Source organism: Phyllobates terribilis, unplaced genomic scaffold, assembly GCF_046119375.1.
Source record: "Phyllobates terribilis strain yellow unplaced genomic scaffold, ASM4611937v1 Scaffold_9__5_contigs__length_417890890, whole genome shotgun sequence".
Lineage (NCBI taxonomy): Eukaryota > Metazoa > Chordata > Amphibia > Anura > Dendrobatidae > Phyllobates > Phyllobates terribilis.
In genome coordinates, this window is record NW_027362769.1 from 230,278,848 (window position 1) to 230,299,187 (window position 20,340).

Consider the following 20,340-nt stretch of genomic DNA (forward strand, 5'->3'; position numbering starts at 1 on the left):
CAATCTCCGACAGCGACATTTAACGCGCGCTTCCGGGTTGCGCGTTATAAGCCCCGCCCACCGGCGACCCCGTCACGTGATCGCGGGTCACCGATGGGCGTGCATGACAACCCAGGGTCTGCAGCAGACGCCTGTGGTTGTCATGATCTCGTCGCTATGAGCGCCACCTAGTGGTCGGCGCTCATAGCACAGGACCATTTCTGCTATATGCAGGGGATCTGCTGATCCCCTGTATGTAGCAGAGACGATCAGACAACTGCTGCTTCTAGTTTCCTATGGAGACTATTGAAGCATGCAGTAAGTGAAAAAAAATGTTTTTAAAAATATAAAAAAAATATAAAAGTTTAAATCACCCCCCTTTCGCCCCATTCAAAATAAAATATAAAAAAAAAAAACCCACATACACATATTTGGTATCGCCGCGTTCAGAATCGCCCCATCTATCAATATAAGAAAAGAATTAATCCGATTGGTAAATGGTGTAACGAGAAAAAAATTCTAAATGCCAGAATTACGTTTTTTGGTCGCCGTAAAATTGCAATAAAATGCAATAACGGGCGATCAAAACATCGGATCTACCCCAAAATGTTATCAATAAAAACATCAGCCCGGCGCGCAAAAAATAAGCCCTCACCCAGCCCCAGATCCCGAAAAATGGAGACGCTACAGGTCTCGGAAAATGGTGCTATTTTTTTTTAGTTTTTTTTACCAAATTTTGGAATTTTTTTTCACCACTTAAATATAAAATAACCTATACTAGTTTGGTGTCTACGAACTCGTAATGACCTGGAGAATAAGAATGGCAGGTCAGTTTTAGCATTCAGTGAACGTGGTAAAAAAAATAAATAAAAAACAACTGTGGTATTGCACTTTTTTTGCAATTTTACCGCACTTAGAATTTTTTTCCCGTTTTCCCGTACATGATATGGTAAAACTAGTAATGGCGTTGAAAAGTACAACTTGTCCCGCAAAAAATAAGCCCTCACACGGCCATATTGTCCAAAAAATAAAGACGCTATGGCTCTGGGAACAAGGGGAGCAAAAAACGAAAAAGCAAAAATGACAAAACCCAAGGTTGCGAAGGGGTTAAATATCCCCTTTATATAGTCATAATGACTCAAATGCTCTCTTATAAAAAAATTATGGCCCAAACCCTCTTATAAAGTACTTGTGCCTTAATTGCCCCTTTATAAAATAATAATGCCACAATAATGTCCTCATATAAAGCAATAATAATTCCTCAAGTACCCCCTTATAATAATACAGATAATAGAGTTACAAACTCTCCTGTCTTACTATCAGAACAAGCTCACTGACGGATTCTCAGTTAACTCAGTCTAGAACCAATAAAATGTTGCAAACGGTTTTATGAAACCTAATTGCAATAATCATTTTAACCTAATTGCATGCATTTAAATGAAAAAAAAATTCCCAAAGGTGGAGAACGTCTTCAACAGGTTTCAGACTCCCAGGAAAAGTGGTATTATATGCTGTAGAGAAATAAGTTTTGACTCTGACGTTAAGTGAATATCATGCACTAGCCTGAAGTCAAGATCATAAAGACCTTAAAGACGTAAACTGAGATCAGTTTATCTTCTGTATATATTTTTATTCTTTATTAACTTTGTCTCTTCTTTCACTAGATCACGCTGTGTTAATTGGAAACAAGCACATTGTGACCTTTGATGGAAACATTGCTGATCTGTCTTCTAAATGTAGCCTCCTGTTGGCTAAAGATTTTCTGCACAATACATTTACTATAGTACTTAACCAAGGTACCAGTGGCCAGAGATCATTACACATAGAAATGAATCAGGTCGCCATTGACATCTATCCCGGACTAAAGGTAACATTTTCAGCCTCCATCCAACTTTGAGGTTTAATATTAAAATTTGATTTCTTGTAAAATTTGCACTCGGTGTTGAGGTAAATGTTCATCATGTTGATCTCAATATTTCTTCACAGATAGAAGAAAACTGCCAGATCCTCGATCTTCCTACGTTCAAGAATGGAATATCAATAAAGAAGCACGCTAATAAAATCGAAGTGTCAAATCAAGAGGGAATAAGTTTACAATGCGACAATCACTACGACGTCTGCAGTGTTACCCTGGAAGGATGGCATCATGGTATAAGTCAAACTGAAGCAACTATGGAACCAGTGTGGTTAGATATCCAATATACATTGGATGCTCATAAATGCTAGGAGTTGTAATCCATCAAATGAGTGGTGTAAAGTTATAATGAGGCATACTGTACATGTACTGTCACATATTCTGGACTATGAGAAGTTGACCTGATTCTTTACTAGTTTCTAAAAGTGTTATCAAATCTTCTTTCTTCAGGAGCGCACCGCTCCCCATCCTCTTGACTTCCTGCTTGTTGGGGGGACGGTGCACTCCTGATGATTCAGTTCAGAACAGCGGCATGGTTGTGCTACTGGTCTGTACTGTGTGTTAGCTGAGTCTACAATTGCATTTTTCTTCCTGCCTAAAAAAGGAGGATACTGCAGAAAATGAGGTCTGACAGAACACAAAGTGACTCGTCTGCTTCATTAAAGACAATGGTTTCGTTGAAAGCTCTGACAGAGCTACGGACAAGTGGCTAAAATGTGATACGAACCCGGCTTTACATGACCTGACTATTTTGTAATTATAGGAGTCTCTGCTGGACTTTTTGGCACTAATGACAATGAAGCTGGAAATGATCTCCTGCTTCCAGACCATTCTCGTGCAAACAGCACACACGACTTTTCATTGAAGTGGCAGGTACATATCCATTCTGGATTGATCTTCATGAGTTTTTTTTTCATATAATATAATTAATATAATATATCAATATATCATATATTAAAATATATTTAAAACTAATATTTAGTATGTATTAGCAGTATTAATACTTATATTTGTTTGCACTACCTTATCTGTACTAGCTCATAAAAACTCTCCCCTACCTTCTCTCATGAGATTTTATGCCAATTTTTCAAAAATTGAATATGTAGTTATTTTTTTCTGACACCAGGTTAATATAATAACTACTTTTTTGGGCTAAAACATTTATTAATTTACATGAAAATAAAGCATAATTTAGAAGTAATGCAAACGTACCCCCTCCAGATTGATTGTAATGGTTCTTAATTCTCTAGTGGATAATTATTTCATTATTTCAGCAGCTGAGCCCACCCCATTCCCAAGGGTTGATGCTGTGTTACACAGTCATTGTCTGCTAGGGATCTGAGGTATGCCCATTGATGCTATCCACTAAATGCCGCGATCAATCTCTGACAGCAGCATTTAAATCGCACGAACCGGGTGCACGCCGTTCCAAGCCCCCGATTGCGATGCAATCAAGTGCAATGGCCGCCAGGGGTTTGCTGAAGACCCCTGTGAATGCCATGATGAGATTCCTATGAAGACCAGCCTGTAGCTGGTGTTCATAGGAGACCTTGATTTGTCCAATACAGTTGTACAGACAATAATAGGTTTAAGTCCTCTAAGGGATTGAAAAATAAAAAGAAAAAAATACTGTTTTCAAAGATATTAAAATACATTAAAAAATTCAAATTACTTCATTTTCTCCCCATTAAAAATAAATAAATAAATATAATATATTTGGTATCGCCGTGTCTGTAAAAGTCTGCTCTATCGAGATATAAAACTAACTAACCTGATCAGTAAACACTGTAAAGAATTTTTTTTTTTAGAAACAACAAAAGTGCATTTATTAAGTTGCCACAATGCTGTAAAAAATGCAATAAGAACAATCAAAACGTTGAATCTATCCTGAAATATTATCAATATACAAGCCCTCAGGCATCTCCATCCCCCCAAAAAATAATAAAGTTAGGGGTCATGGAAAATGGTGACACAATCCCCAAGTTTTCTTTTACAAAGAAGTTCTGAATTTTTCTATCGCTAAAATAATTTTAAAAAAATTGACAAGTTTGATATAGTCGTGATCATACTGACCTGGAGAATCATGTCTCTGGATCACTTTTACCACACAATGTACTATAAAATACATAAAAATTAAGCCCAAAAAGCAATGTCTGAATTGTTTTGTTTATTTTTTTTCTATTCTTACCACACTTGGAATTTAAAATGTTTCCATTACATTGAATGGTAAAATGAATGGTGTTATTCAAACATACATCTCGTCCTTCAAAAAAAGCAAGCCCTCATACTGCTATATGGATGGGAAAATAAAAGGAGTTATGGATCTTGGAAAGAGGGGAGCGAAAAAATAAAATTGGCTGCATTGGGAATGCATTATAATCCATTAAAATCAGTAATTGTGTCCTACTGTAGAAACATTACAAGATATGATGATTTATTTACTTTTTCACGCTTTCTGTAGGTTGACAGTCAGTGTAGTTCTGGAAGAAAGAAGGTGAAGGCCTGTACCACTGCACCTCATCAGAAGCTGTGTAAAGCCTTCTTCCAAGGGGGGCAGTCTGTGCTCAAGAACTGCTTCAGAGTTGTAAGATCTTAGAAACACTTTTCGAAGAAAATGTTAAAGTTGTGTTTTAGATATGTGTAGCTGTCAGATTGAAGATCTGTTAGTCTTCTCTATGATGCAAATTAAAAAATGTGCGACTACAAAGGGTAAAAGTGGTCCTTACCATTATAAACATGAACATCAAAGGAGAGCAGAGTAAGCCGCTGCCAGTCTCATCGGACAGGAGTTCATCTGACTTCAGAACAGGAGTATTGAACAATCACTCTTCTTACATCATCTGTTGGGGAAGAGTCAGAAGACCCCCAAATATGTTAGATCTTTCACCAGGCCCGAAAAAATTAGTGGATTCGGATGACCCTAATGTATTCAAGAAAGTGACCCATTATTCCTACAGTCTTCAGATTGCTGACAATATATGGGATGTTCCCACCTACAGAGTCATATTAGCTTTAAAGAGAACCTGTAACCTTGGAAAATGCTATTTCTATAGGGTTAATCTTAAGATAAAAAGCGTTACAATGTTTCCTGAAAGCGTGTCCTTTAGTCATGGAGGCTTGATTGGAGTGATTGCAGTCACCCCACACAGCCGATCACTATACTGTCAGCGTCCCGGCACTTTGATGGACAGCTCACTCTGTTAGATACTCATGGTCTTCGTACAAATACTTGGATTATATGCAAATAATACATATTTATTAATGATATTATATACCATTATCATTATTATAATATATAACGATATTGAGTTGAGAGAAAAGTTAAAGAAGCCCTCCCATAAAGATATTTTTAATAAATCTATATATATGTGTATGTAGTGTAGTTTGTATGTGTACCTACCACCGTCTTCTAAGGGATCCAGCGCCATTCTGCTCCTCTTCTCAATGACGTCACCGCTCTTCAGACTCTCCAGGTCACACTGTGTGTGATGCAGAAGTGGCTTTCACAATCTAAGTCTATGGAGCGACAGAACAAGGCAATATAGGCTTTCATTATTAAAGAGACTTCCGGCTCCCGTATACAGCATAGAGTAACCTGGAGAGTCTGAAGAGCAGTGACGTCACTGAGAAGAGGAGCATAACGGCGCCGGATCCCGGAGAGAGCAGCGGTAGGTGAGTATATTATCACATACACACTACATTACATACACATATCTTTTGAAGTTGTCGCCAGCTGTGTGTAAGTCTGGCTTCAATTTCAGAAATGGATGTCATAAGACAAACCCTTTTATTTTCTTGTCTTCTTAAAATCTAGTCATCACCTTACTATGTTTCAATATTTGTCTTCAGGTTCCACCCGCTCCATTTTATAGGATGTGTGTAGAAGACATTTGTGATTCCCATGAGATGAAGCCCGTCTGTAACTTGGCGGCTGCATATGTCCATTTATGCAACAGAAACTTTGTTCCTATAGAAATACCTTCCCAATGCGGTGAGTATATTAAACCACACCAAAAATGGAGACAGAGTGAGACATTGAGCAAGAGAGACAGAGAGTTCGAGCAAGAGAGACAGAGAGAGTGAGACAGAGAGAGGCAAAGACAGAGATCGAGCAAGAGAGACAGAGAGAGAGAGATCGAGCAAGAGAAACAGAGAGTGACAGAGAGAAATCAAGCGAAAGAGACAGAGAGAGAGAGATCAAGCAAGAGAGACAGAGAGAGATATCGAGCAAGAGAGACAGAGAGAGATATCGAGCAAGAGAGACAGAGATATCGAGCAAGAGAGACAGAGAGATCGAGCAAGAGAGACCGAGAGAGAGATCAAGCAAGAGAGACAGAGAGAGATCAAGCAAAAGAGACAGAGAGAGACAGAGAGAGAGATCGAGCAAGAGAGACAGAGAGAGACAGAGAGAGATATCAAGCAAGAGAGACAGAGAGATCGAGCAAGAGAGACAGAGAGATCAAGCAAGAGAGACAGAGAAATCAAGCAAGAGAGACAGAGAGGAAGACAGAGAGAGAGATCGAGCAAGAAAGACAGAGAGAGAGATCGAGCAAGAGAAACAGAGAGAGACAGAGAGAAATCAAGCAAGAGAGACAGAGAGAGACAGAGAGAGAGAGAGATCAAGCAAGAGAGACAGAGAGAGACAGAGAGAGATATCAAGCAAGAGAGACAGAGAGATCGAGCAAGAGAGACCGAGAGAGATATCAAGCAAGAGAGACCGAGAGAGAGATGAAGCAAAAGAGACCGAGAGAGAGAGACAGAGAGAGAGACAGAGAGAGAGACGGAGAGATACAGAGAGAGATCAAGCAACAGAGAGAGAGACAGAGAGAGACAGAGAGAGAGAGAGACAGAGATAGAACACAGCATAGCATAGGAATTATTTCCTTACTAAAGCTTTAAAGGGGTATTCCCATCTCCAAGATCCTATCTCAATATGTAGTAGGTGTAATAATAATATTAGCAAATACCTACAATTAGAAATGTAGTATAGTTCTTCTGATTCGCGATGTCGCTTACCCCATGTGCAGGGCTGTACAGTAGCTGAGGTATCCATGGTTGTGACCACTAAGAGCTGTCTAACTAACTGTCACTAAATGAGTGGTCGAAACCTTGGATACCTCAGCTACTGCAATGCCCTGCACATGGGGTAAGTGACATAGCGAATTTGAAGAACTATACTACATTTCTATTTGGAGGTATTTGCTAATATTATTAATATTACACCTACTACATTTTGGGATAGGACCTTGGAGATGGGAATACCCCTTTAAGCTTATGAGAGTAACATCATTCTTTGGGGATACTTTTCTGAAGAAAAATTCATGGAAATGAAAAATGGATGGATAAATGTGGAAATATATAGGCAAATCCTTTTGAAATATAGGCTGCAGTCTACAAGTGAACTCCAACTTTGTAGAGTCGAGTCTTATAATTACTGAAGATATGAATGTTACTTCAAATTGAATATTTGACATTATGCTCATTGAGTGGGTGAATTCTATGACAGGTCTGAACAGTTTATTTCACTCTATACAGCACAGCTGTTTTATAAGAGTTTAGAGTTTTATTGCTAGGGTTTTATAATGGAGAGTTTTGGAACTTTCCACTGGGCTGTATCTTTTAGTTTTTCACCATTTTATTCTGTAATTGAGAACATTTTGGCTTACATCCAGCAAGCACCAGGCAGAAGTAGAAGTGATCACATCTGACAGATTGCTAGAATTGTAGTCAATGCTCTGTGAGCTAAATAGCCTAGACTTGATGCTCACACATTTAAAGGGAACCTGTCAATGGGTTTTTAGATCCCAAAGTAATGTCATCACAGTAAAGTATTCGAAATGATGATTAATTCGATACTGTATATTATAAGTTTGTTGTCTCGTAATCCATCTGCAAATTGTTATGCAGCTCACGCAGGTGCTGTCATTCCCAGGGGTGGCACATGCACAGGTGGATAGTCAAGTTGTTGCAACATCATCAAAATGTTACTGTGCATGCGTCATCCCCAGGAATGACAGCGCCTGCACAAAATATCAGCTGGGAGAGCAGGTCACTGAGAAGGGTGACCTGTCAATCACTGGCAGGAGGCGGGGACTAGAAAGAGGAAGAGAGGCCAAAGAGTAGTAAGTGCAGGCCAAGTCCCTGTACTTGTTAACTCATTTGCATAACAATTTGCTTATAGATTACAAGGCATTGAAGGCAGAGATTTATAATACAAAAGGTATGGAAGTAGCCATCCATACAGCTCCTTTACTGTGATGATGTCACTTTGGGGGTCTAAAAACCTGCTGGACAGGTTCCCTTTAATAAACTGTATCAAATCAGTAAAGGAGAAAGTTTTCTGCTACTACTGAAACAATTAACTAAACTAGAAAAAAATCAAAATGTATATTTCCATTCACTCCAAGCAAGCATATTGAAACAGTTAAGGGATTGTACACAACATACAGCATGTAAATTATTGCTGGGGACAGTAATGTCAGTGCTAATTGTGCGCTAATTGGGCATCACGTGTCACAACACCACACGAGAGCCCCGGGGAGAGCAAATGCCGACACTGTGGGAACGGCGCCGGCATGGGAGGCAAGTATAAACTTTTTTTATTTTATCGGGGCCAAGCATGGGGTACGAGAAGGGATTGTCCTAGTGGTTGACAACCTCTTTAAAATGGGCCAAACTTACCATATTTTGTATAACACTTTGGTATAGTTGGTGCAAATAATAACATTGCTACAAGCAAAAATGAGTTTAAAAAGTCCCCTTATAATGACATCCCCCTATTACGTCTTATCCATATTCTAGTGAGGGGAAACAAGAGATAATGAAGTTTCCCAGTTGCTCGGAGTCATTTGGATTTTCGAGCAGCCATGCAGTACACAGTGCGCTATTGCTTTACAGGCTTTTTGTCTAGGTCCTTGGCTAGTATGGCTTTGATGCATAGCTCTTGCCCATGTAGCATACTAATACCCCCAAAATGCCACATCAAAACCCAGGCTAAAAGTGGCTCTAGTGTGTGTCTGAGATAGGGTATGCAAATTGTCTCTTCAGAGAGGACGAGGACGAGAAATCTAGTGCCACTTATAGGAAGCAGCATTCCTAAAAGTCAATATCGACTCTCTAACGAGCCTTATCACATGCCTTAGGATAAAAGGCAAACCAGACTCTCAATTTGCAGGCACTGTGTTTTGGGGTGCTCATCAGTGCAAAGTGTGAGATCTGGTTTGGATGAGATAGGGATAACAAATTGTGATCCCCATTGGTGACAGTGACTTTACTGCACTTCCAAATATGTTGGTGTTATATAAACAAGAAAAAAAGAATAGAAATTCCAGTAAAGTCTCCAAAACTGATACGTATCCTGTAGTAATATCTGAGTCTCCAGATGCTGAGGTGTACGGCATTTATCATTCACTATGCTGCTTCTTAATGGGCTGTATCCATCCAGATGGGGCTGATCAGCTCACTTCTCATTGTGACACCATCGCCGCTTGTCCTTGATTTATAGCTAACATTTTAAGAGTGAGGATGCTGTAATCACTGTCTTGTTGCTAGCACTCCATTACTGACATCGAGGTCATTCGCGATGCTATAAAAACATAATGGCCTTCCCACAGTTTGTTTTTCCTCTAAGCTGTGCAGCATTTACTGAAAGCAATGGAGTGAAATACATATCAGCGCTGGCCAGATACTGTAGTGTTGGAATGGGCATTTCATTGTGCTGTGGTAATGTGTCTGCCCTCCGCGCTGCTCATTACTAATATGCACCGCTGGCTTTCTGGTTGGATGATAATAAAATGAAATCCTATTTACTGACATCTCTAATCTATATCTCCACGTTGCTGTAAGATTAATTGTTCGGGGATCAGTTTGTTGTCTGTATTGTTAAGAATACTGAATAGTTTTAGATCATTGCTGTTTGTAATTGTAGCGCCGGCGTCCCTGCCCTCTGCTAGGCAGGGACGCTGTTCCCCTCACCTCTCTGCTCCGTGCCCGGCGTCCTCCTCCCGCTCTGCTGGCAGCGCGCGCTCCTTCCCGGCCACTGTGCTTAGGGCGCGCGCTCTCCCTCCCTCTTAAAGGGGCCGCGCGTGCCGTCCTAAGGAGTCCCCGGCCAATGGCCGGAGGACTTCACCATATATAAGGCACCTCCTCCAAAATGGAGGTGCCCGAGCAATGTTGTTGCACTGTTCACTACTCTGCTTCAGCCCTCAGGTCCCGTTGCCAGTTACCTGCCAGATACCTGCCAGATTCCTGCCAGCTTGCTGTCTTATTCCTGCCTGATATTCTGCTACCTGCCTGCTAGCCTGAGGTCCGACGGTCTGCCTTACTACTCCTGTCAGTCTGTCTAAGGACCAGCTTGCCCGCTCACCTGGGAGCGCACATCAACTACCTGCCTGCTTGCCTGAGGTCCGACGGTCTGCCTTCCAACTCTTGTCAGTCTGTCTATGGACCAGCTTGCCCGCTCACCTGGGAGCGCACATCTGCTACCTGCCTGCTAGCCTACCTGGAGGCTCTGCCGTCACGTGCTGTGACCACCTGCCTGTCCAGTGACTCCTGCCCGCTCACCTGGGAGCGCTCATCTGCTGCCTGTCTGCTAGCCTACCTGGAGGCTCTGCCGTCACGTGCTGTGACCACCCGCCTGTCCAGAGACTTCTGCCCGCTCACCTGGGAGCGCTCATCTGCCGCCTGTCTGTTGGTCTTCCTGGAGGCTCCGCCGTCACATGCTGTGACCACCCGTTTATCCAGAGACTCTCGCCTGCTCACCTGGGAGCTCACGTCTACCATCAGCCGCCACAGGTCGTACCAACCCTTTACCCAGAGACTGCCCCAGTCACTTGCCGTGACCATCTGCCCGTTCACCCAGAGACTGCCCCGGTCACTTGCCGTGACCATCTGCCCGTTCACCCAGATACTGCCCCGGTCACTTGCCGTGACCATCTGCCCGTTCATCCAGAGACTGCCCTGGTCACTTGCCGTGACCTCCTGCCCGTTCTTCTAGAGACTGTCCCGGTCACCTACTGCCTGCCTGGTCGCCACCCGCTCCCTTACAAGGACCGCCCCCTTGTATAGTAGCTCAGAGGTTCCGCCTCCCAGACCCGTTACAGTTTGCTCGGGCCATGGAACCCGGTGGCACCCAAGCTCCCTCGCTCTCGGACCTGTGTCATGAACTGTCCCGTCAGAGGTCCCAACAGGAGTCCATCCTGGGTCACCTGCGGAATGTCAATTCTCGCCTGGACACTCTGACTGCTCCGCCAGCAACCTCCGCCAGTGCCATGACTCGCAATCCGGCAGCTCCGCTGTCCACTAATACCATGGTATCCTACCCCGGACCCCGGCTTTCTGCACCTCCTCGCTTCGGAGGCGACTCCGCCCAGGCTCGGGGCTTCATAAATCAGTGCACCCTGCACTTTGAACTCCTGTCCCACCAGTTTAACTCCGACCGGGCCAAAATTGCCTTCATCATGTCCCATCTCACCGGGGAGGCCCTGGCCTGGCTAAATCCTCTATGGGAGAGAGGAGACCCCCTGGTGTCCGACTTGCCTGCCTTTCTCATGGCTTTCCGGAAAGTCTTCGACGAACCCGGACGGAAGACCTCATCCGCATCATCACTGCTACGCCTCCGTCAGGGAAGTCTCACCGTGGGCCAATATGCCATACGGTTCCGTACCCTTGCCTCGGAGCTGGCCTGGGATAACGACGCTCTGGTATCCGTCTTCTGGGAGGGTCTGTCCGGCCGTATTAAAGATGAACTTGCCGGTCGGGACATTCCTACCACTCTCGATGACCTAATAACTCTTGCCACCCGGATTGACCTACGGTTCCAGGAGCGTGCCAAAGAGGTCACCCGTGAGAGGAGGTTTCCACGTCTAGCTCCTACTTTTCAGAAATCCGTCTCTCCCCAGGTACACTCTCCTGAGCCTATGCAGGTCGACCAGACCAAGATGGTCAAAACCCGTCAGGACTTACGCCGTGCCGAGGGGAGCTGCTTCTACTGTGGCAGTAAGGAGCACCGGATCCGTGCCTGCCCGGAGAGGTCGGGAAACGCCTGTGTCTAGGTTCGCTCAGAGAGGTCGACCTAGACAAGAATAAATCCTCTCCATCTCTGCTGCTGTCAGTCTCAATCGTCTGCGGGGAGAACCGTTATTTCGAACTAGCCCAACTTGACTCTGGAGCAGCCGGGAATCTTATTTCACAGTCCCTGGTAGAGAAATACCGCATCCCCACCAAACCTCTGGCTGTACCCTTGTCTGTTGCTGCCGTGGATGGGGGTCTCTTACCACGCCCCATCCAACTCATCACCGAATCCATTACTCTGCAGGTGGGAATGCTGCATTCTGAGAGTATCTCCTTTCATGTTCTGCCTGGACTCTCTCACGCCCTCTTGCTAGGTCTACCTTGGCTCCAGATACATGCACCCGTGCTTGACTGGCAGACCGGAGAAGTCCTTCGCTGGGGACAGGACTGCCATAAGACCTGTCTGGTTCCCGTCCATCCCGTCCGTCCTTCTCCTACCCCAGCTAATCTACCTGGACTTCCGATTCCTTATTGGTCTTATGCTGATGTCTTTAATAAAAAGGAGGCAGAGACACTACCCCCTCATAGACCATACGACTGCCCTATCGACCTGTTACCTGGTACTACTCCTCCCCGTGGGCGTATTTATCCATTATCCGCTGCTGAGACCCGGTCGATGTCCGAATATATTGAGGAGAATCTGGCCAGGGGATTCATCCGGAAATCTACCTCCCCGGCGGGAGCAGGCTTCTTTTTCGTCAAAAAGAAGGACGGCTCTCTCCGTCCCTGTATAGATTATAGAGGCCTTAACCAGATCACGGTGAAGAATAAGTACCCCCTTACGCTCATTCCGGAGTTATTTGATCGTCTGAGGGGGGCTAGAATCTTCACCAAACTGGACCTCCGTGGGGCGTACAACCTGGTTCGTATCCGTCAGGGGGATGAATGGAAGACGGCATTCAACACCCGGGACGGCCACTATGAATATCTGGTAATGCCCTTTGGTCTCTGTAACGCTCCTGCCGTCTTTCAAGAGTTGGTCAATGACATCTTCCGGGACCTTCTCTACTCCTGCGTAGTGGTGTACCTGGACGACATCTTGGTCTTCTCTCCGGATCTCCAGACTCACCGGAGGGACGTTCGTCAGGTCCTGCTCAGGCTCAGGCAGAATCACCTCTTCGCTAAATACGAGAAGTGCCTCTTTGAGCAGACCTCGCTTCCGTTTTTGGGCTACATTATTTCTCAGACCGGCCTACGAATGGATCCAGAGAAACTGTCTGCCATCGAGAAATGGCCTTGACCGGAGGGGTTGAAGGCCATTCAGCGGTTCCTGGGCTTCGCCAACTACTACCGCCTCTTCATACCGCACTTCTCTTCCTGGACTGCCCCAATTTCCGCGCTCACCCGTAAGGGTACTAATCCCAAAGAGTGGCCGCCCGAAGCAGAGGAGGCCTTTCTTTCCTTAAAACAGGCCTTCTCTTCCGCCCCGGTGCTGCATCGCCCGGACGGCAACAAGCAGTTCTTCTTGGAAGTTGACGCCTCCTCCTCTGGAGCCGGAGCGGTACTTACTCAAAAATCATCTTCCGGGAGGATGGTAACTTGCAGCTTCTTCTCTAAACTCTTCTCCTCCTCAGAGCGCAATTATTCCATAGGAGACCGAGAGTTATTGGCCATCAAACTGACATTGGAGGAGTGGCGTTACCTGCTCGAGGGGACTCTTCACCCGGTAATAATTTACACTGACCACAAGAACTTGGCTTACCTCCAGCATGCCCAGAGACTTAACCCGCACCAAGCCCGGTGGTCCTTGTTTTTTGCTCGCTTTGATTTTGTTCTTCATTTTCGCCCGGCTGACAAAAACGTCAAGGCGGACGCCTTGTCTCGATCATTTCTGGTGTCTGATCTCGAGGAAGATCCGAAACACATCATCGATCCCGCCAGAGTAATGCAGGTGGCTCCCGTGAGTCTAAATCGTCTCCCTCCCGGAAAGACGTTCGTATCAGTACCTGATCGGGAGAAGATCCTTCACTGGGGTCACTCGTCTAAACTGGCTGGCCACGCCGGTCAGAAAAAGACCCTCCAGCTTATTACCCGGCACTACTGGTGGCCTACCCTGCACAAGGACGTAATAGACTTTGTTTCTGCCTGTGTGTCCTGCGCCCGCAACAAGGTTCCGAGACATCTGCCAGCCGGTCGCCTCCTTCCGCTTTCTGTACCTGCTGCCCCCTGGCAGCATATAGCAATGGACTTTATAACTGACCTCCCAGTCTCTGCCGGTTGTACGGTCATTTGGGTGGTCGCTGACCGCTTCTCCAAGATGGCTCATTTCGTTCCCCTGCCAGGCCTCCCGTCTGCACCCGAGCTAGCTAAAGACTTTATTCTTCACATCTTTCGTCTTCATGGCCTGCCCCTCCACATCGTGTCGGATCGTGGGGTACAGTTCACCTCACGCTTCTGGAGAGCCACTTGTAAACTGCTAGACGTCACCCTGGACTTCTCTTCCGCTTACCACCCACAGTCCAATGGTCAAGTGGAGCGGATCAATCAGAACCTGACCAGTTACCTCCGGCACTTCGTTAATGCCCATCATTCAGACTGGGTGGATCTCCTACCATGGGCCGAGTTCTCTTATAACAATCACGAGAGCGAATCCTCCTCCAAATCCCCGTTTTTTGTAGTCTTCGGTCAGCATCCTCGGATTCCTTTTCCTGTCTCCACCTCTGTGGACAACCCGGCTGCGGAATCTCTCGTTAGCAAATTTTCCTCCATTTGCGAGAGTACCCGATCCGCACTCCTTCAGTCGTCCGAACGGATGAAAAGACACGCTGACAAAAAACGCCTGGATCCTCCACAATTTCGTCCTGGAGATAAAGTCTGGCTCTCATCTAAATATGTCCGACTCAAGATACCTTCTTACAAGTTAGGGCCTCGGTTCATCGGTCCTCTGGAGGTCATCAGTCAGATCAACCCGGTGGCCTATAAATTGAAACTCCCGGCCAACTTACGGATCCCTAACTCCTTCCATGTATCTCTCCTCAAACCTGTGGTACTTAACTCTTTTTCCAAGTCTACAGGTACGCCTCCTGCTCCGGTTTCTGCTGAGGACGAGTTTGAGGTAGAGAACATTCTTGCCACCAAAAGGGTAAGAGGAAAGACCTTTTTTCTAGTAGATTGGAAGGGGTTTGGTCCTGAGGAGAGAACGTGGGAGCCCCGGGAGAACATCCATGCCCCGCTCATCCTTGCTAAATTTCTGTCTGGCCTAAAAAAGGGGGGGCCTAAAGGGGGGGGTACTGTAGCGCCGGCGTCCCTGCCCTCTGCTAGGCAGGGACGCTGTTCCCCTCACCTCTCTGCTCCGTGCCCGGCGTCCTCCTCCCGCTCTGCTGGCAGCGCGCGCTCCTTCCCGGCCACTGTGCTTAGGGCACGCGCGCGCGCTCTCCCTCCCTCTTAAAGGGGCCGCGCGCGCCGTCCTAAGGAGTCCCCGGCCAATGGCCGGAGGACTTCACCATATATAAGGCACCTCCTCCAAAATGGAGGTGCCCGAGCAATGTTGTTGCACTGTTCACTATTCTGCTTCAGCCCTCAGGTCCCGTTGCCATTTACCTGCCAGATACCTGCCAGATTCCTGCCAGCTTGCTGTCTTATTCCTGCCTGATATTCTGCTACCTGCCTGCTAGCCTGAGGTCCGACGGTCTGCCTTACTACTCCTGTCAGTCTGTCTAAGGACCAGCTTGCCCGCTCACCTGGGAGCGCACATCAACTACCTGCCTGCTTGCCTGAGGTCCGACGGTCTGCCTTCCAACTCTTGTCAGTCTGTCTATGGACCAGCTTGCCCGCTCACCTGGGAGCGCACATCTGCTACCTGCCTGCTAGCCTACCTGGAGGCTCTGCCGTCACGTGCTGTGACCACCTGCCTGTCCAGTGACTCCTGCCCGCTCACCTGGGAGCGCTCATCTGCTGCCTGTCTGCTAGCCTACCTGGAGGCTCTGCCGTCACGTGCTGTTACCACCCGCCTGTCCAGAGACTTCTGCCCGCTCACCTGGGAGCGCTCATCTGCCGCCTGTCTGTTGGTCTTCCTGGAGGCTCCGCCGTCACATGCTGTGACCACCCGTTTATCCAGAGACTCTCGCCTGCTCACCTGGGAGCTCACGTCTACCATCAGCCGCCACAGGTCGTACCAACCCTTTACCCAGAGACTGCCCCGGTCACTTGCCGTGACCATCTGCCCGTTCACCCAGAGACTGCCCCGGTCACTTGCCGTGACCATCTGCCCGTTCACCCACAGACTGCCCCGGTCACTTGCCGTGACCATCTGCCCGTTCATCCAGAGACTGCCCCGGTCACTTGCCGTGACCTCCTGCCCGTTCTTCTAGAGACTGTCCCGGTCACCTGCTGTGACTGCCTGCCTGGTCGCCACCCGCTCCCTTACAAGGACCGCCCCCTTGTATAGTAGCTCAGAGGTTCCGCCTCCCAGACCCGTTACAGTAATTCTGTCTTGGGGCTGCATATTGCTGTTGGCCAAGTTGTGGCTGTGTAATGTTTGATAAGATAAAGAATTTACAAATCCAGAATACTGAACAGTTCGGTAAGCGAGACAACTAACGGAATCAGGAATTAAGGCTTTTTCCAGATGTGGCAGAGTTTTTCCATGGATTTAGCTTTTAGGGTATGTACATACTCTGCACTTGAAAAAGACCAGCAAAAGCACCCCATAAAATCAACCTAGTGCACTACAATGTCAAAGTAGTTAAAAACCTGAAGCAGTTAAAATACAGCAAGTGACATGATCATTTTTGGGGTGGCTTCTGCTCAGAAGCTGGCAACTCTCTATGCTTAAAGGGAATCTATCATGTCCAATAATGCTATTAACCTGCAAACATGAGGTTAATCTGCAAATTAATACCATTATGAAAGTGCCCCGCCGCTGTACTGAAAGCACAGCACCCGGGAGAACATGAACTTTATTTCTCCTGGGTGCCGCCGGCTTTCAGTCATGGAGGCTTGGCTGGAGCGATTAGAATCACCACTCGTAGCACTGAAAGTTGCGGCTGTAAGCACGCCTCGGCACTGACTGACAGCTAGCTCTGTACTGAAATACTGTACTGACAACTGGCTCTGTACTGATACACTGCAGAGCTGGCTGTCAGTCTGTGGCGGGGTGTGGTTAAGCCGACGCTCACTGTGTACTGAGTGATGACTAAAGACATGCCAGCACAGCTGCATGACTGAAAGCTGGCAGCTTCAGGGAGAAATAAAGTTCATTTTCTCCCGGGTGTCACGTTTTCAGTACTGCGGTTGGGAACTTTCCTAATGCTATTAACCTGCAGATTATCAATATACCATATCTGCAGGTTAAAAGCATTATCGGACATGACAGGTTCCCTTTAACAGTATAGAGTAAGAAATGCCGCAAGAACGACAGCTAAGCTGCCTCAAGAAAAAGACTGGCAGAGTTTTCCTAAAGTGGCTTCACCTCGGACGACTCAGCGGCTTCACCGGTGGCTAACATGCACCGTGAGAAAATATCATTAGTCTACTATAATCACAGAAAATCTATAGCAAAACAGTGGAGTTTGGCATGGATTGTGCTGCAGATTTGCCATGTGTCTTATTTATAACAAAGTGAAATTCGCCCCTTTTTCTCAACAGAATAGCATTTGAAAATCCTCATCATGTCCAGCATGCATTGATTTGTTTTTTTTTCTACATGTAAGAGGGGTTCCCGCATATATGAAATCTTCACCTAAAATCTGCATATAAGCGTGCCATAAGGAGCAATTACATGTAGCAAGAATGAAACAAAAGTAACCAAACCTAACCATAATAACTAAGTCTAATACAGACATGAGTTGATACCAAATGATACATCCAGGGCCGGCTCCAGGTTTTTCTGGGCCCCGGGCGAAAGAGTCTCAGTGGGCCCTTTTAACACATACACGATTCATGATGCACAGATACGGCGGAGAAAAAAAAAAAAATATATATATATATATATATATATATATATATTAGTACACAGGGCCCAGCCTGCCACCTCATCCTTCACATATGCAGACATGCGCACGCGCACACAGTACGCAGACGCGCACACGGTACGCAGACACGCACGCGGTACGCAGACACGCACGCGCACACGGTATGCAGACACGCGCGCGCACACACGGTACGCAGACGCGCGCGCACACACGGTACGCAGACACGCGCGCACACACGGTACGCAGACACGCGCACACACGGTACGCAGACACGCACACACGGTACGCAGACACACATGGTACACAGATATGTACACATACAGACAAACATATTTTTACACAAATTCTTAAAGACATATATAAAACAGACAAATATATATACACAGTCATACACACTGACATTCACATAGATGCACTCACACAGACCCATTACAAGTATTTTTAATATGGGGATTGGGGAAGCCTCACTCACCTGTCCCCGGTCCAGTGTCCTGTCCAGCAGCTCCTCAGGTATGGGGCAGTGCAGGGCCCCCTGGACCATCAGAGGGGCCCACTTGCGGTCGGGTCCGGGCCGCTCCCCCCCCCATCTGTGCAGGACCTCCGCTCCGATGGTGTTTGATGGCACTCCCCCAGACATGGCCGCGCGCTGTGCGACTGTGTCTGCTAGTAATGACGCGGCAGGGGCGACACACAAGCAAAATTAAAGGTGCAGTGCCGTCGACCCTGCCGTGTCATTACTAGCAGACACAGCCTGACAGCGCGCGGCCATTTCTGGGACTGGGGGAGTGCCGGCAATCAAGCAGCGCCTGCGTCACTGAACAGGTGCCGAAGATGCGGCCATGGCCCCGACAGTGAGTGGGCGGGTGGGTGTGTGGGCCCGGCCCCGACAGTGAGTGGGCGGGTGGGTGTGTGGGCCCGGCCCCGACAGTGAGTGGGCGGGTGGGTGTGTGGGCCCGGCCCCGACAGTGAGTGGGCGGGCGGGTGTGTGAGCCCGGCCCCGACAGTGAGTGGGCGGCTGGGCCCCTCTGATTTTCCAGGGCCCCGGCACTTGCCCGGGTACGCCGGGTGCTGACGCCGGCCCTGGATACATCCCCTGATCTTCATGATAGAAATTGATCCTTTCTACATTTTATGTACTGTATATCAGTTTTCAGACATAACAGAAAGATGACGTAAACTTGTCACCTTTGCAAAAGAATATCTGAAACAAAATGGATTCATGGGGGAGAGGTTACACAAAAAAGCAATATACAAAATTCGTTGAAGTAACCCTTCCCAAGGTGTAACACACACGTACATGGCACGTTGGGTCTTGGTGTATGGAGTGGACTTAAAAGCTGAGTTTGCTCCATACACAAAGGGTAATACCTATGTTGTTCACTGGCATCGATAACTATGGGTATGTTCAAACAAAGTTTTTAGAACAGAAACTCTCCAAAAATCACCAATTGTGATTGGAAAGTTGGAGAGTTTCTGCTCTACAAACTCTTGACTCCAGTGTGAACAGACCCGATGAGTACCATTAATCCATCAATCAGAGCAACCCTGAGTTTTAACTAACTTTTTTCACAGTAAGAAAACTGCAACACAACTGCAACAAACAGGACACATTGCAGTTCACATTCTTTTCATTTTGCTAAATTGTAATATTGTCTTCTAAACTTTCTCTGCGCGATCTGCCCTACATGGCACACATTCACATTCATATACCTTTCAATACACTCTGGAGTCATGTGCATGTATTGATAATTATGATACCAGCAAAGATATTAATAATAGGCAATGACATGTAAATCAGCCATTAGCAGGTTTTCATTTGGACATATTTTTTTTCCTGCAGTGTGAAGGTTTCCCCATCCCGGGAGCAGCGGTGACTGACACGTCCATGTTGTATAGTATATGAGGAATAATAACACACTACGTGCTTATATAGGATCTTCAAGAAAACTTGTATTCACCTAAGCAGATATACACTAGTTGTACACTAAATCCAAAACGGTATAAAACTGAATTTGTGGAGCATCTGACTCATCTCCCCCTGTTCTGCTGTAAAGTAACACTATTTTATTTTTAATAAAGAGGATTCTTGTTTTATATCCATACCTTGTTTGATTCTTTATTGCGCCGTTTTTCTGGAAAGATTTTTTCATACTAGGATGAGTTGCGGCGTTTCTCCGGGGGAGCTGTTGCATTTGTTCAGTCAGGTCTTTGACCATTCACATTTATTAATGTCCAGCAGTGAATATGACAGTATTCTAGCAAGAAAATGAACAGATCATCTACTAATTAAGTATAAATAAACAAGCGTTTCCACCAATGAAGGACCCAACACGTTCATGCAATACAAAACAGCTCACTGAATTTAAAAATACCTCTGTAATGCTTCATTTTCCATGTGGTTGAGCTACAAAAGAATGAAATGTGTTGGGCACTAATGGACAACCCTTTGGGCTCAGGCAGGCG

General features: G+C 46.2%; 1 protein-coding gene across 1 annotated transcript in view; it reads left to right on the forward strand.

Moving 5' to 3' along the window:
* Positions 1 to 19,973, forward strand: part of LOC141162056 (uncharacterized) — a 539,567-nt gene extending 519,594 nt beyond the window's left edge. The window contains exons 69-74 of the mRNA XM_073647724.1: positions 1,644 to 1,846; positions 1,966 to 2,128; positions 2,658 to 2,767; positions 4,356 to 4,478; positions 5,744 to 5,885; positions 19,718 to 19,973. Coding sequence (XP_073503825.1) covers positions 1,644 to 1,846; positions 1,966 to 2,128; positions 2,658 to 2,767; positions 4,356 to 4,478; positions 5,744 to 5,885; positions 19,718 to 19,722 — 746 coding nt within the window. The 3' untranslated portion in view covers positions 19,723 to 19,973. The remainder of the gene's footprint in view (positions 1 to 1,643; positions 1,847 to 1,965; positions 2,129 to 2,657; positions 2,768 to 4,355; positions 4,479 to 5,743; positions 5,886 to 19,717) is intronic.
* Positions 19,974 to 20,340: the final 367 nt, after the last annotated feature.